The sequence below is a fragment of the Cydia fagiglandana genome, chromosome Z (assembly GCF_963556715.1).
Source record: "Cydia fagiglandana chromosome Z, ilCydFagi1.1, whole genome shotgun sequence".
NCBI lineage: Eukaryota > Metazoa > Arthropoda > Insecta > Lepidoptera > Tortricidae > Cydia > Cydia fagiglandana.
The window spans coordinates 33,475,020-33,491,414 of record NC_085959.1 but is presented as its reverse complement, the minus strand read 5'-3'; the positions used below and the strand labels follow the sequence as shown (position 1 = coordinate 33,491,414).

The following is a 16,395-nucleotide window of genomic DNA, read 5'->3' as shown; positions in this document are numbered from 1 at the left end:
TTAAAATTTAGTGATCGCAGCAAATGTGGAGAAGATTGACCAGGAAATCGGACCCTGGCACTAGGCCGGGAAAACGCTAGGTAGAAGAAGAAGTGAGAAAAGAAATGTCGAATTACGAGAGAAGATTTACGAGTCACACGAGTATACATACGTGCTGATTTATTTAAAGAATTTTCTATGAGTTCTATGAGAGACTAGATTTCTCCCGGATCTCATTGATGGCAATAGGACCAATTGTTAAAAAGGTATTACTCATAGATATTGGCTTATACAGCCATGAAAAACGCACCCATGCGGTAGAATGAGATAGCAATATCACTTGCTCTCTCTAACGCATTAATGCGTCCCTTGGAGTGGCTGGCGCTGGCCCATCGTGTAGAGGAGCCATGACACTGTTTGCATAGTCTGCAATAGACTGAAAGGCCTATGAAATGACTCATAGGTAAAATAGCAACTAATACCTAGTACATATTAGATTGAAGATTAGAAGATTGTGAAGAGACCACGTCAAAAACACATCTTAACTGGGAAACCGTATTTACCTATCGTGAATGTAGGTACTGTATCTATAGAAATTAAGTTTCAGGTAAAAAAAATGGCGAATTACGCCGGAAATTTTATTAAATGTTATTATCGTATTAAGTGGGTTCTACTGCATTTAAGCGGGATTTACATTACGAAATTAGTGTCATGCATGTTGAAATCGGTTTCACGAAAGTAGTTTCGATATATGCGGAAGTAATTTTGTGAAATAATTAGTGTCGTGAAATTCACAGTATCGCAGTGACCATGGCCGCATCAGCATCGAAGCTACACGTCCGCAAAGCGCAGACACTTTCGCGACACTAAGTTTTCACGTCGCATTTACACTACGAAATTAGTTGCATGACACTAATTTCACCAAAAAATCGCGCAGAGCACGAAACTGATTTGCATTCGTGAAATTAATGCATGCATTATGAAAGTACTAAATTACACGTGAAACTGTTGGTAAAACTAATGTCACGAAACCAATTTCATGACACTAATTTCGTAATGTAAATTCACCTTTAAATGCAATGGATACACTTTCGTCCGGACACGTCACGTGCTCGGCAATGCCTCTGCTCTGCCGCTCCTTATTATAAACGCGTTAATACATATTACGCGGAACAGGTTTATTTTAGCACGCCTGCTTTGGCTGAACTTAACTTGATTGTAGCAATTTTGCTCTTTCGCAAAGATTATAATGGACCTTAAAAGCAGTTGGCACTTTGTCAATTTATACTTGACTTCAGCCACAGAATAAATAATAGTACTAGGTACAGAAGACTCACTTTCTAACAAAACGCCTCTGTTACGATCAGGACAGATATGGCCGCTAGGTGACGACAGCGCCACGCGCACGGTTTATGGCTAACCACCAAAATTGGTGTGGAACGGATGTACTTTTAGCTACCTGTAGCAAAGCTACGAAATCGCGGAGTGAGCCACGCCTGCTTCAGCTGACAAAGCAAGCGTTCGTTGATACGATAAAGAAGATACTATGTATCTTATCCAAACTACCGTTAGTTGTTAATGTGTAGTAGTGATGTGTTGTTATGCAAAGTTTGACCATCGCGGTTCAACGTGGCAGCGCGACGAGCGTAATGGGCTTCTCTGCATCTGGGGCGCGAAGCGAAATTTGTGGATAAGTAAGTAGTTTTTGTGTTTGTGACTTGTTTGTTAAGGCTAAGCTTTTCGTGATTTTGTAAGTAGATTGTAAGATTTTTGATGTGTATAAATGAATCATATACAATGACCGTACATTTTCCAGCATTTCTGGTGCAGCAGAGTGGTGTTAATGGAATTGGTAAGTATAGATAATTTCAACTGAAATAGTAGGTAAATTAAGGTTAATATTAACGTAATTAACGCTAATTAATCATTAGGGTTGAAATTATTTATACCAATTCCGTTAACACCACTCCGCTGCACCAAAAATGCTGGAAAATGTACGATGTCTGATAATATATGTAGGTAAGTAATTAAATTAACTCAGTATAAAAATTATATCGTCGAAAATTGATATCGCCATAAGTATGTTTTATAGCACCACCCCGATGTCTGCTTATGAGTTGGTCTATCAGTTTTTATCGTTTGATCTTTAGTTTACAGAACCCAACTTTGAAGAGATCATTGATTTTTTTTAATTCTAAGCAATACTTTTCCTTCACTTTCTAATAAAGAGTGAAGTGCAGCGCCATCTGTACTGTTGGACAAGAAACTACATCCGGGTCAACAGCGTTGCTAACGGTTAGTTCGACTACTCGCCGCTAGATGGCGTTAAAATAAAAATTTTCGACACGGTCAGAATTTTGAGTGCAAACGTACTCCTTGGTATTCCTTTATATAAAGTAAATTTTAATTATAATCTTGTTTCTAGAAACCTACCTGTTAGCAGCTAGTGTAGACATGTCGATGTTATTTCCACAGGCTGTTAAAATTTCATCACAACTGCTGCCACCTTTGATGCGTTGAACAGAGCTTAGGGAGACATCTTCGCTTGAGTTTTTCACCACGTTTGTAGCATTGCTGCTAGATGGCGCTGCTCTTTGTTTCGATGCTTGTTTGTGCCGACTTAACGCAAAAAACAAAGCTAGTACAGCTTTTAGTTTTGCGTCACGGATGTCTACAGCTGTGACTTGCTCTAAACCTTGGACATTTTGGGCGTGAAGAAAGTCCAAGCAGCATTGCACGTTTTCCAACTGTAAAAAAAGATAAAGAGAGATTAATAAAAATATTTTTGGGGTAGAGTAGGGGGTAGGTAGGGAATGCAATCCCGCATGAGGAACTCAATCCCGGTATTCCGCGGGATTGCCATTTTAAGTCCCGCGGGATCCCGGTATTTGCGGGATCCCGCATGTTTGTATACAATTTTACGAATTAGTACTAAATTTGAAGGTTGAAAACAAAAAGTAAACTAAAATTAGAAATAGTACATTTTGTATTAAAAGAATGAACGTGTGTAAAGGCTTAATTAACGCGATTTCGTAAGTCCTGTACCACTCGTGGCACACACAATGTTTTTCATCACACCTGTGAGGAAAAAAGAGGGAAAACAATAAAAAAATCTGCCTAATTTCGGACGTACCTACATAACAAAATTCCCTGGGTACAAATTTAAGATTTATTTACGGACCGCGTCGCCTACGTAAAATAACACCTTTTACGAGCAAGTGTGATGAAATAAATAGACAAATTCGGGCAAAATGGTCTTCCGTGTCATTACCCCTTTCCTCCATAGATGCATTTAGGCTCCGTGAAGAATTTTCGCCAGTAGGCACGTGCCCGAGCCTGTGTTCCTTGTAGTAACACGTAAGAACCACGTCGCTCTTCGATCCCGCAAATCCCGCGGGATCCCGCTTAATTTACGAGCGGGATTAATCCCGCAAATTGCATGCGGGATCCCGGTATTTCGGGATCCTGGTATCCCGGTATTGCATTCCCTAGGGGTAGGGGTATACATATTAAGTGGCGCATTAGAAGAGGGGCCTAGATGATGATTACGATGGTGATACTATGATATAGTTCAACATATTCATTATGCTGATGCGGATTTTGAAAATAATGCGGATGTCTCGCGATTGCGGATGCGAATAAATATTCGCAACATCTCTGGTACGTATATTATCTAATCCGTCTCCGTTCCTATGTGGGATTCGTGTATAAAACAAAACAGCTAACGATATGGTACTGATTGTCTCAATCAAATATACAGGGTGATTCATGAGACGTGAGCAGGACTAATCCTACACACTCAGTAACTGATAATTGATCGATCACCGTAGTATTTATGTGAAACAACCACACTTTTTCCTATTTTTTAACTTTTTGGTGAGGGCAAATTTAATTCTCTACAATCTTGGCCACCCTACAAAACTTAATTAATAATCATAAAACCTCTTTTACCGTAATGACAGTATTTTGATTACGAAGAAAATAAACTGTCAAACTTGGTGAGATTTTCAAAAGTAACCAGACCGTGATGACAGTGATGACATTCAATTTGACACAGATATCGGTAGTTTGGTATTCTAATTTTAGGGTGACCATGCATGTCGTAAATAAATTAATAACTTTTTTTTTTCAACACGACTACAAAATTAACGTTAACCTCACTAATACTGATACGAAACAGTTGCTTATAATTTACGAAATGCGCAGTGTTAGTCCTGCTCACGTCTCCTGAATCACCCTGTATGTATAAGTATTAGGTACTTCAGTAACTCTTTTCTACTTGGTATATAGGTATTGTAGTAGTACTTGGTAGTACCTACATAGGTATGTACCAGGTACCACTTGGTGTTGGTTGGTTCAAGTAGTTTATGGCATGAAATAAAGGTTAACTGAAAGTGGCGTTGTGTTGTGAAATCCTCCATTGCGTAAAGCGGTCATTAAGAATAAGGTAAGCTAGTAGGTACCCACTGAGATACATACGATAATTCTGTTGTCCTTTTATCTACCACGGGCGTACGATTTAAAGTGGTATCCATTTTAACAGTCTCAGAGACTTTGTAGGAGATAGCGTTGCACTTTAATTTCTGTACCCTCCTTATTATTTAATATCGCTACTAACAACAATGTAAGGTAGAAGTACTAGTGCTCGACGCTGCACTAGTATTCGACACGGGCACTTTATGTCAAAGTAATATAGGTTAAATTTGAACGGAGAAGATTTTTCTGTATTCAAATTTAATCCTTGTCATTTTGACATAAAATGCCCATGTTGAATACTAGTGCAGCGTCGAGCACTAGTACTTCTACCTTAAGGCACGAAACTTTGTATGCCGATTATCAGTCATTATTGCTTGGCTCTGCCATTAATAATTATATCAGCCAATATTTGCCTGGTTACATAGAGGATGATAGAGGCTCGTTAAAAGAGGAAAAATGACTCAAAGAAACGACATCTTTAGATCTGGTCACAGCTTAATAATCAGTCACCATGCCATTACTATGAAAAGTTGGTGCACCTTTTTCATTTCATAAAGGAACTTAACGAACCCACGAGCTTGATTGCTAGCCAAAAACGAGGTTGCGTGGCTGCGAGAGAGTCGGTAGTAGAACCTGTGCCCTTATGCTACTGGTATCAGGAGTCGCTCCTATAAGGCTCGTCGACCGCGCAAGCCCTGTCGCAACAGGCCTTGCGCAAACCAGAGACCGAGTTTCTGGACACATCAGAAAACTCTAATAGGACCATCCATAACAAAACATTGAATAAAAAAATAAAAAACCGCTTGTGGCGTCTGCTACAGCGCAGGCGTGACCGTCTGGTCAGACACCGAATTTAACCAAGTTTGGTACATACCTAGCACTAAAATAAACATATCAGATTCTCGAGGGAGATGGCATTTTTTTGCAATATCATCATAAAAAGAAAACAACCTTGCCCTTCACAAAGCAGCCGAATTTGAGAAGTTTTACGACCAGACGATTCGTTCCTTCTCATGTTAAAATGAACGCATGAAATATTAAATTTCAGGTGAAGTTGACCTTTCCTTGATAATATCTTAGCCCATTTAGTGTAGGTAGGTGTTTAGCCGACGCGTAACATAAAAACAATAAAAATTATGTTCGCTTGAATGCTAATATCGGCACGAGCTATGCAATTTGCATCGACATACCACTCTCTGGGATTCGACCCGAGTTAACATAGGGACGGATAAGTGTAATTAATTCATACGATCCTTATCCGTAGGACTTAAGGCGCGCACACACGAGTCAGGTCCGACCCGTTATTAGGGCTTAGGTCATGGCGCACGGCCCGATGTGTGTCGAGGCCTTGTCCTACAACTGCAACGCGCAGCGAAACTTCGAAAGGAATACGCGAATAACATATATACCTGTAAACCCAAAATTTTCAAATGTAGTAGGTATATTTTTTGCTATAATTATTAAACGAGCTTTATAAAGAAAAGAGACTAATATTGGTACTTTATACTCATCACCCTTCTTTACACCTACTGAGAATTTATTTTATACAAAGTATATTTTTGTAAACGTTTTATGACTTGTTACGGACATTTAGATTGCGATAACAAGGGGATGGATTGTCAGTGGCACCGGTCACGCACATGATATAGTAGACAGAATAGAACGGGTAGGGTAGTGGGTGAAATATGTCAATAAAATAATTGCATTAATATTAATAAGCTATTCTTCAAGTACATACTTATTTTAGAATAGAATAGAATAGAATGTTTTATTCGTGACAAAACTTATAGATAAAACAACAGGTAATACTACCATGGTCACGAAATGGTCCCGACTCAGCAGGTGCTAGCCTAAAGGCTAGCGCTGGTCTTCCGTCGGGGCCATGGACTATTACGTCTAAATTATAAGAGAACACATTATGACTACAATATTATATAATAAAACTAAAATTACAGTTAATATGACAGTTAAAATGAGTGGCGGTTGTAGAAGAGACGAAAAGCAGTAATACTAGGAATGCGTCAAGGGTGCTTAAATGTAGCTTAATTTACGTTTCCGACTTGATGTGTCCGATCAAATCAACGCTCGAGAATTGAATTGTTACCTTAATAAATATTATATCATAAATATGATGAGTTAAATATACATATATAATTAAATAATACCAGACATAACAAGAAAAAACTGCATAAACTTTATCGATGAAAAATCTTTATCGGACGGACGGAGGATATTGTGAATTGCCGCGTATTTTTCCATGGCATGTTCTGATAAAGTTGTTTTTTTTCTATATGTACTGTTGCTTTGGCGTATGCTGTGATTTTTGTGGACAATGTGTTATTTTGAGGTATTGTACCTTGATAATACATTTTCAGATGAAAGGTCGTCCTTTAATACATCTTGAAGCGTTCAGAGGTAACAATAACGCGACAACTAAGTGCAGACAATTTGATAGCAAGTATGAAGGTAACAGTAGAAAATGGTATTTTAGTACAGCAACGTCTAAAAGTGAGTACGTATTTAATTTTAAATTTAAATAAAGTATACTTAATAGCATTTTAAGAACACCTATTTTAAGAATTACATAAATGTACCTACACACCTCATTGGGTATATACCTAATGAGGTAATTTATTAGGTATTGGTTATTTTGAACGAATTGTATTTAAAATACTTATATAATACTAAGGCTCACAAAAAATCACATTTAGATTTTTTTTTACTTATTAATGGTAATAAGGTCCTCAATTTTCCTCTCCCACTGTGCATTGTGCGGTTTGCACATATTTAATACCAAGTAAAAATTAGGAATTTGTCGAATTTGAATCATCAGTGCTAATACTTACCGCTTAAGGTAGCATTCCTATAGATTCCCTAATTCATACGAGTAATATGGCCCGTTAGCCAGGAGAAAGTAAGCAACTACATTAATAACATTCGTTGCTCTCTGGGCCCAGACTACACCCGGCATACTTACTTAGCGGACACTGGACAGCACTCGTACAGTCGCCAGTCGCCATCAGATATATCGGAGCGGCCAAGGTGTTCACAATATCTTACCTCGCACTCTAACGCCCTAACAATAGAGGTGTGTTCAGATCTTTGTGAGCACCTTGGCCGCTCCGATATATCTGATGGCGACTGTACAACATGCCGGATTATTATAACAAACAATTTAGTAATTACTTACTAAAGTATATACTAGAATGCAACCTTTACTGCCGTAATTCTATTGAATTACGGCTTAATTTGTCTAAAGTATTTTTTATTGTTATTTTAGTTTATTATCTTTATTTATCTTTCTTCTTAGGCTAGGTCATTTATAATATGAATATAAAAGTAAAATATAAAAACACTTACAAAACAATAAAAAATACATATAAACACATAGTTTATTTATTGTTATTTATTATTTATTATTGTAATTAGGATAATTTAGTTTTTAAGTTCTAGATAATAAGTTTTCTGCAATGCCCCACCCGGGTTAAATAATATGACTTGTATATTTTGTACACTTATGTTATTTAGCATGAATATATGAAATGAAATGAAATGAAGTATATGAAACGAAGGTAAAACAAGTACATAAATTATTAGAATAAGTATCTCTTATCACTATGAGATATTTGAAATGTTACAGTAGAGGTAACAAGTACCTACTTACATTAAGCGTTTTAAACGCACCGGTGAACCAAAGTTAAATGATAAGTAATTAATCGATTAGTTACACTTAAAATAAATGTACTATCCAACAAACTTTGACATTATATCCAATGAAAGCTAAAACTGAACATATTGTCATAACTGCATTAAAGATAAGTTTTAAACTTACTATTACTCCTAAAGAAATCCTTTATATTATTATAAAAGGTTTAGACGAGACCTTGACATTGATTTTAATGATGAAATGAAATCGTGCAAAGATTTGCAGTTCCTAGTTGCTGCTTTGGGTTTATTATTTAGTTAATTAATTGCATTTGATAGTATTTTAATTACAAAAAGAATAGTTTTTGTTTATTTATATGGACACGCATCCCGCCCCGACCTTGACCATATTTCGTCCCAACAGCTACCTAATGAAGGGATTCAAAAGTTATGAAATATTCCATTATCGGTCGTTAAGTCAGCGAAGAGGTAGGTCTCGGCCGATTACGACTTTCCCCGCCGTTGCGTGGCCCCACACTTAACCACATACACTGTACCTAAAGAGCGTACAGACTCATAAATCTGTCGGTACAAATTAGCCCACTTTACATTTCGACCGACGCGGTGGATTTGAGCCGCCCGGAACAAATCACAAAAATTCTGACTTGTTTTCTTTTGTGTAAACACATCAACATTGTAAGATCCGAGTGGAGCGGTGGCGTGAGAATGCTTCAGTGTAGCCAGAGCGGGAACATTTCACATTTCACGGCTCTTCAATAACAATGACTTACCCACACTTTGCTCTATAAGCTAAATATGTGCTTTCTTAACATTTATTAGTGCATATTTGATTCACCCAATCTATTCGAACGAATTATTTTACGATTATTGTATTTCTCTAGTCTATTTAATTATGTTTACTTTTAATTAAGTACATGGGTGAGTAAACAAATCGAGTCTGCGCTACAATAGGTTATATCAATGCAATGTCAATGCAATGAAAAATTTAATAGAATACTAAGGAGAATAAGATGATAACTAATCAATTTATCAGTTCTATATAGTTAAATATTGAACTTGAATATTGTACCTAAGTACCTACTCTGGATACGTAACGGGCAGGCCGGTATTTAGCTTTGAACAAAGGTGCAACAGTTGGAGCACCGCGCCGGAAGCCGAAACAATGACCTGGCAAGCCGTGCGGTTTGGTTCTATAAGGTCCAGGCTCCTTGTTGGCATGCCGCGCAATTTAGTGCCCCTTGACATGGCTTGTTGCTAATTGAATTCAAACACGGGTAAAATGGTCGCAGTTAGTAGGAAATTATTTAGCGTTTTGCAGTATCAAACTAAACTGGGTGCTTAATATCCTTAATTTAACTTAAATGCAGGCCATAAGTCAGGCCAAACTTTAAACATTAAATCTCGGTAAAATAGCAGATGATCGAAAATATTAATATTGGCGTTCAAAAGTTTTATCATGATTAGTATATACCCATTCTAGAAAACGGAAAGAATAAATGTAGGTACCAGTACCATATTGCATCGACGTATGGTTGGCCGAAACTTATGATAAAACAGCAGATTTTTTCGTAATATGCGAGTTAGTCATAAAATAGTAAAAATACTACACGTTCTATAGACTAACGAAGTGATCCCATAAGCGTTCCGTGAACAAAGTTTTGTACGGAACACTAATAAAAATTACGCTCTACTCGTATACTTATATGTAATTTATTAGTACTAGTTAAACTTGTGATTGTTGTTGGTAAGTACTACTTTAATAATTTATATCAACTTTTCTTGTTAAACACATATGTACTATACTCGAAACCCAGAACTGAGTATCTATCTATCGTATACAAGCCTAGACTATAAATAATTAACCAGTTCATTACGTGGATTCCTTCGCATCAGAGTGCTCATTGTATAGAAGTAAAGGAATGCTCACTTCGGTCCAAGAGTCCGATCAATCAACGAACCTATTTACACACTTTAATATACTTACATGGACCTACCCTTGTCTATTATTTTATGATGATCATACGTGTGCTAACTCAGGTACGTTCTAGGGATTTCATGGTGATATACATGTACTCCCTGTAAAATCCTAGATTACTATACAGAGGTTTGATATCATGTCTGATATCCAATAAATATTATAGAAAAATCTACCGGTAAGCTGCAGGTCAGTACATGACAAGTTAAAATATAAATCCACTCATAAAAATACATGAAGGCAAGTACAAGTAGGTATCGACAGTTGCTAGTTAGTTATGCCTAGAACCAAGATAATTTACTGAACACTTTGCCCACGGATATAGTAAAAGAGCCCAAAATAAAAAGATTTAAAATCAGTATAACTAAAAAGGTATCAAATCCTAAATACTCTATAGGGGATGTGTAATCCTTTAGAGTATAGTGTATTCATGATATACCTACCTATTTCAACTACAAATGTAAACCTATTCAAATTTTTAAATTTAATTATGTATAGTAGTATACTGAGACTCCACAGTCGTTTTGTGGAGCATTGTATGTAACAAAAAAGTTGTAACTTCTAGTATAATAAATAACTAAATAAAAAAAATCTAATTTATAATAATTAGGTAGCTAATTATAATCTAAGTATATTAAATAAGAGGAAGGTCCATCGTAGAGAACATTTCAGATAGTGTACTACAAAGATGCTGTCATAAATGTAGTTAGGGTAGTTCATTAAAATTATTAATTAAATTGATACTTAACAACAAAAAAAAACTACGTACTCCCTGGAACGCCAAATTGCTTTATCGACTCTATAACGGACCTAGCAGATCATGACGTCAGTTATTGTTTTTAATACTATAGGTATTTGTATAATACTTGATATTAGCGTTAGGTCAAAAATAGGCATTGATTCTTTAATTTAGTATCTATACGAGTTACGATAATCTCGGTATTTTGACTAGGTCCGAGTGCAAATCACAGTATTACAGGCCTATTCGGATCGGATTTCGAGATAATCACAAGATCTAGAGACGATTTAGAGATCAACTAGATCTACATTAGATATCGACTAGATGTGACATGGATATCTAAGTCATAACTTGTCGAAATCGTTCAAGAGGACCTCCAGAATTGCGGAAACGTCAAATTTGACATATCTATCTTACAAATATCTTTAAATTATCCATATCGTAACTTGTTGAAGTCTAGTAGAAATCTAATTCATTTTCCGAATCGAGCCGTTAGTCTTTAAACTCAAGACATTGTTAATAGAGGTCACTGCAAGGTGTCATCTATTGGGCACCATTTATTTTATTAGCATTAGCACTAGGACGCTTACCATAATATGGTGATATTATCTAATCCGTTAGTTTATGTTATCTTTAGGTCTACTGTCTGTTAGCGACGGTGTCGGTTTGATGAAAAACAGGAAGCTAAATTCTGCCTTAACTATAGCAAAGGCTTTGAATTAAACATAGCAAAACATTTACATGTCTTGGGCTTGTTAACATCTTCAATAAGTACGTATAAATACGTATGCGTATGCCTCCCTTATGATTGTGAATTTAATGAGATGTATTGATTATCTTGCGACTAAACCCCATGAATTTACAGGGTGTTACTGACCGTCGGGCTTTAAATCCAGGGCTCGATTCTACTCACTAAACTGAGCTACTTTTACTATGGCACCAACCCCGAAATCCCGAAAAAAATTTTTACGTTTTCATACATTTTGTCTGATCAGATGTCGACGTTTTCTATGGATAAGCCAAAAAAATTTCCCCGATTTTAGGGTTGGTCCCACAGTAAAAGTAGCTCAGTTTAGCGAGTAAAATCAAGCCCCATGGTCAGACACATACTGTATATTTTGTGCTCATTGTGTGACGCAAGCTGCCAATACCTATCTATCAAATCGGCTCACCAGATTGACCTTCAAATCGACAAGTTCAGGCCGCACACATGCTTGCAGACGCATTTTCATGCTAACTAAATCGCTAATACCAAACACATGTTAAGCTTTAGTACTTCGTACGCAATGCACGTTTTGTTTGGTTTTGAGCACTGCGCGTGGGCATGCCATCCTCCTAAGGATACTTTGCGATTTATTAGTGTTATTTTTTATTGTAGAGTAGATAGAGTCAGATTCACCTGTTATAAGGGCTTTCGTTCTTAACAAGTAACTTCTTTTAATTCTAATAATCGAAACGGCATATATGACTGATAACTGATAACAGTGTGTTAACGAAAGAAAGGCATATTTTTACATGTTTAATATTAACAATTAATGTACAGTCAGCAAACAATGTAGAGAGGGGATATGAGAATAGACACAAGTCGAGATTACTATGATATCCATTTTAAATATACCTACACATCCCGCTTAAGGCCTTGCCATGGTAGATGGTAGCATGCTGACTCGCATGTATTAGGATTACCAATAGGAATAGACGTCACTACAATGAACACGCCGGTCTACAGGATGTTATTGAATAAATTCGGCATAACAGTAGACCCAAATTCTTAACAATGGACGATCAATCTAGACCGTATTGGTATTGGTGCTTTTCCGTCCTACTAAAATGGTCCATTCAGTGCATCACAAAGCAGGACACCTACAGATACCTACAGATCATTAAAAAAGAAAGGTTAAGTTCCTATGAAGAAATTTTGCTATGCCCTACAAATTACGAATTTATTTCACTAACTACCAGATTTTGATTAAACACCCTGCTTTTATTATATTTTATGATTTGATTGTTTTTATAATTAAGATATAGGTATGTCACGTCTATAAATAGCTGTGTTGATAAATATTTCCTGAAAGAGGTAAACGTGGCCTATATACTGGCGCTATTGTGATTTGTGTGGGCGAAATAAGATTTCTAGCGGACGTGACAATTGCGCCTGCTACGTGACTTCGCCACATGTGATCTCACCACCAGTTTAAAGGAATTAACTGCAAGTAGAGGGAAACCACCACTATTTCCATTAACAAACCAAATCTATCCTTCAGTCAATTAACAATAGGTATGGTCAGACTGTAGGCATTTTATTAACGTGTTTATGTTAATACCGGTCGTTGGATCTAAATTTGCACGTTCCTTGAATAGGTAGGTATTGTACGAGATGATTTTGTAGCGCCTACGAGAATGTAGGTATACTTCGGTGTTACACCAATGATTCGAGGAATCATTGACTGTAGGTCTCTAATAATAATTGCAACCGGCAAAAACATTGCTAACAATGAGACTTAACAGTAAGTTGAGTAACCAACCGATCGACTAAAGTTTCTGACTCATGCTCCGGTTTTGTGGCTAGACTCAAATTAGACCAAAACAAGGATACAATCCAGAATTGTCGATTTTTTTAGCATTAATTATTGTTACTTACTGCTATTAGCAATGCTAGTCGTATTTATACAAAAGATCATTTGTTGGTATTCACAGAGTGATACAGCTTGAATACATATTAAGTACCTACTTCTTTACTTACAACTTACCTATACAAACAACAGCAGATAACGATTCCAATCATCGCAGTGACATCAAGAATAGGCAAGTGATACTTATCATATCGTATTATGATTATTATGAGACGTATTTACATATAGACGGGTGCCGGTTTCCGAACGGTGACCCGGTTGCTCTAGCAGGGCGCGACAAAAAACGTAAACGGCCGACACGCGTCGCGTCCCACTTGCCGTCTGGATTTTACGTGTTTTAATCTGTTGTATTAGTATGAAAGGGATTGATACAGCTCTTTTAATATAATCGTGAATTAATTATAGGTTCGCTCCACCCGCTCCGGAAATCGATTGAAGGTACAAAAATTTAAGCTGAATACGTGGCAATATCTAACAATCCGAACTGGTGTGCTATTTTTGAAAAGCATGAGAATGTCCAGGAAAACCCATTCGAAATCTGCGCCATTGGTCCTACTGCAAGGACGGATTTCTCCACAAGGGTGTGCCTGCAGCAAGATTGCATATTTTATAAATACTGGTTTAACGTCTGACGAATGATAAGCCGTGCACGTGATAAACGTCGTGTGAAACATAATCGGCTATTGCAAAACAGTACCTTCTTCAAACATACAATCTTACTCTCATCTGGTTAGTTTAATCCGAGTAAATCCTAGGTACTTTTGACACTGGAAATCTCATATAGTCGTACTGATATTATATGCTAGAGCTGTTATTTCTGATTCCATCCAGGATCGACCAAACGCACTATACTTTAAAGTAGGCCACTGACGAGCCTTCCAAATGGATGCCGTTACAATGGATTCATCCAAATGGACGGCATCCTAATATTAAACATTGTACGTTTTTGACATTCATGGACCGATTTTGGATTGCAGCCACGCTATTTGGACTGTTGGAAGGCTCGTCAGTGGCCACCTTAAGATTATTTTTACATTACATTAAAATGTCGGATGCAAGTTTCATTTAAATACCTAACTATAGTTTCATAGGTACACTTGATGTACCTAAATTAATAAGTAATGAATAAAATAAAAATAATGCCAGTGCATCTGGAAGGGAAGAAACATAACGTAAAGTAATTATTCGACGTATCATTATTACAGCTGCACCATCTCACAGTGATTTATCACTGATGCTCAACAAAATATGATAGTAGGTATTGTTTGGTGAGAAAATTATGATTAAGAATTTAATTGTGGTTGATAATGAATTAATGATATAACTTAACTATAAAGAGAGCTCAAACTTATGTTTAATAAGCCAATTGTTTTAGAAGATATATACTAGTATTACAAATAGGTACAACCTACATATTATTTTGTTATTTCACTTCATATTTATTAAGATTGAAATAGATCTTTTTCCTAAGTAATTAACATAATAACAGTTTTCTGTAAACTAAAAGAAATTTAGATAATATATTGGGTATTATTTCTCGTTCGCGGTCGAGTTGCATTAGCGATTATGATATATTTTTTGCTTTTTGATTATTGGTTATCTAGTTCGTATAATTGTAATGTACCCGTTTGATTTATTTTATTGTCCTTGGTTGTAGTTTTTAAACAAATAATACACTTTTGGCTAATTTTCAATACCTACATACATCCTCTTATGTGCCTGGAACTATGTTTAAGTTTAATATTAAAAGGTTGAACGTTTAATATGTATATACATTTTTTTTAACTAAAATTAAGGAAGTACCTACTTGCTTTATAACATATTACAAAAATGTAAAACATATTGAAATACGTGATGCTTTCAGTGGAAATTAAGTAGAAAATTAATCAATTTAGTTTCGTCGCATGGCACCTGAACCGTCCTAACTGAAGTCATCTACAACCCCGAATTAAATCATTGGTTGTCTGCGGCGAGTGGCCAATTGGCCATGGCAATTTCATACGAGTAAGTACCTCCTTGATCTCTAGGTGGTCACAAGTAGATTATAACAATGTGATTCTTCTGATATACCTATCAATTACATCACTCAGAAAAAGTCAGTAATTACATAGCTACAGTAATTTTAATTTTATGTTTGGCTTGTTTTTGTATTATGTTTTATTAAATGGGTTAATATTATTAGCCTTGCTTGCGGTTGGTTTATCATTTCAGCTTATGTTTGTCCCCAGGTGGTGCCTTTGCTTTCACGATCGATCCTGTAGGATTAGCCATAAAAAAATTCACACATAAATTGTTGTTGTCGCATTTAGGTACTTATAATAATAACATACATAAATAATGGGATTTGTAATTGTACTTAATCATTATTTATTACGGATTAATAATTGTGGATTAATATTGCTAAATCATAACTCCTTCAATAATTGGTATAAATTTTAAAACCATATTTATAATAATAGTGGTGATATGACATTAAAGCTCTTCAAGGGGCCTCTACGTGTTGGATCTATATCCCCACGCAAGCCTATCAAAAGACCGGGATTTATAGGCCCGTGAAATCCAAAAGGAGACAAAAAATGGTGATATAATTTAACCCAAAAACAAACGATTTAGAAAATCAACGGACTTACCTACTCATACCTATTAAGATACCTAACTGCTTTTATACAGCGTCCGCTATTCATTACACTAGATGGTAGATACCGTTTTAAATTAACAGCTTTTTTCTCTGCTTCTCCTAATTAAATATACAAAATAAACCAAACCTCTATTACTGCTGTTTAAATTCTTCAAATCAAAGTCCACCAGTATTTAAAAGATAACCGAAACACTGTTGCACGATTACTTCATATAAACGTATCTCACGAATTAACACCACTCACTAAAATCGCGAGATATAATCGTAACTGTCAATTACGTCGAGTTCG

General features: G+C 36.2%; 1 protein-coding gene across 1 annotated transcript in view; it reads right to left on the bottom strand.

Annotated features, from left to right (window-relative positions):
* Positions 1-16,395, bottom strand: part of LOC134678543 (protein sickie) — a 199,335-nt gene that overhangs the window by 119,149 nt on the left and 63,791 nt on the right. Inside the window, exon 3 of the mRNA XM_063537127.1 lies at positions 2,413-2,726. Within this exon, the coding sequence (XP_063393197.1) occupies positions 2,413-2,726 (314 nt within the window). The remainder of the gene's footprint in view (positions 1-2,412; positions 2,727-16,395) is intronic.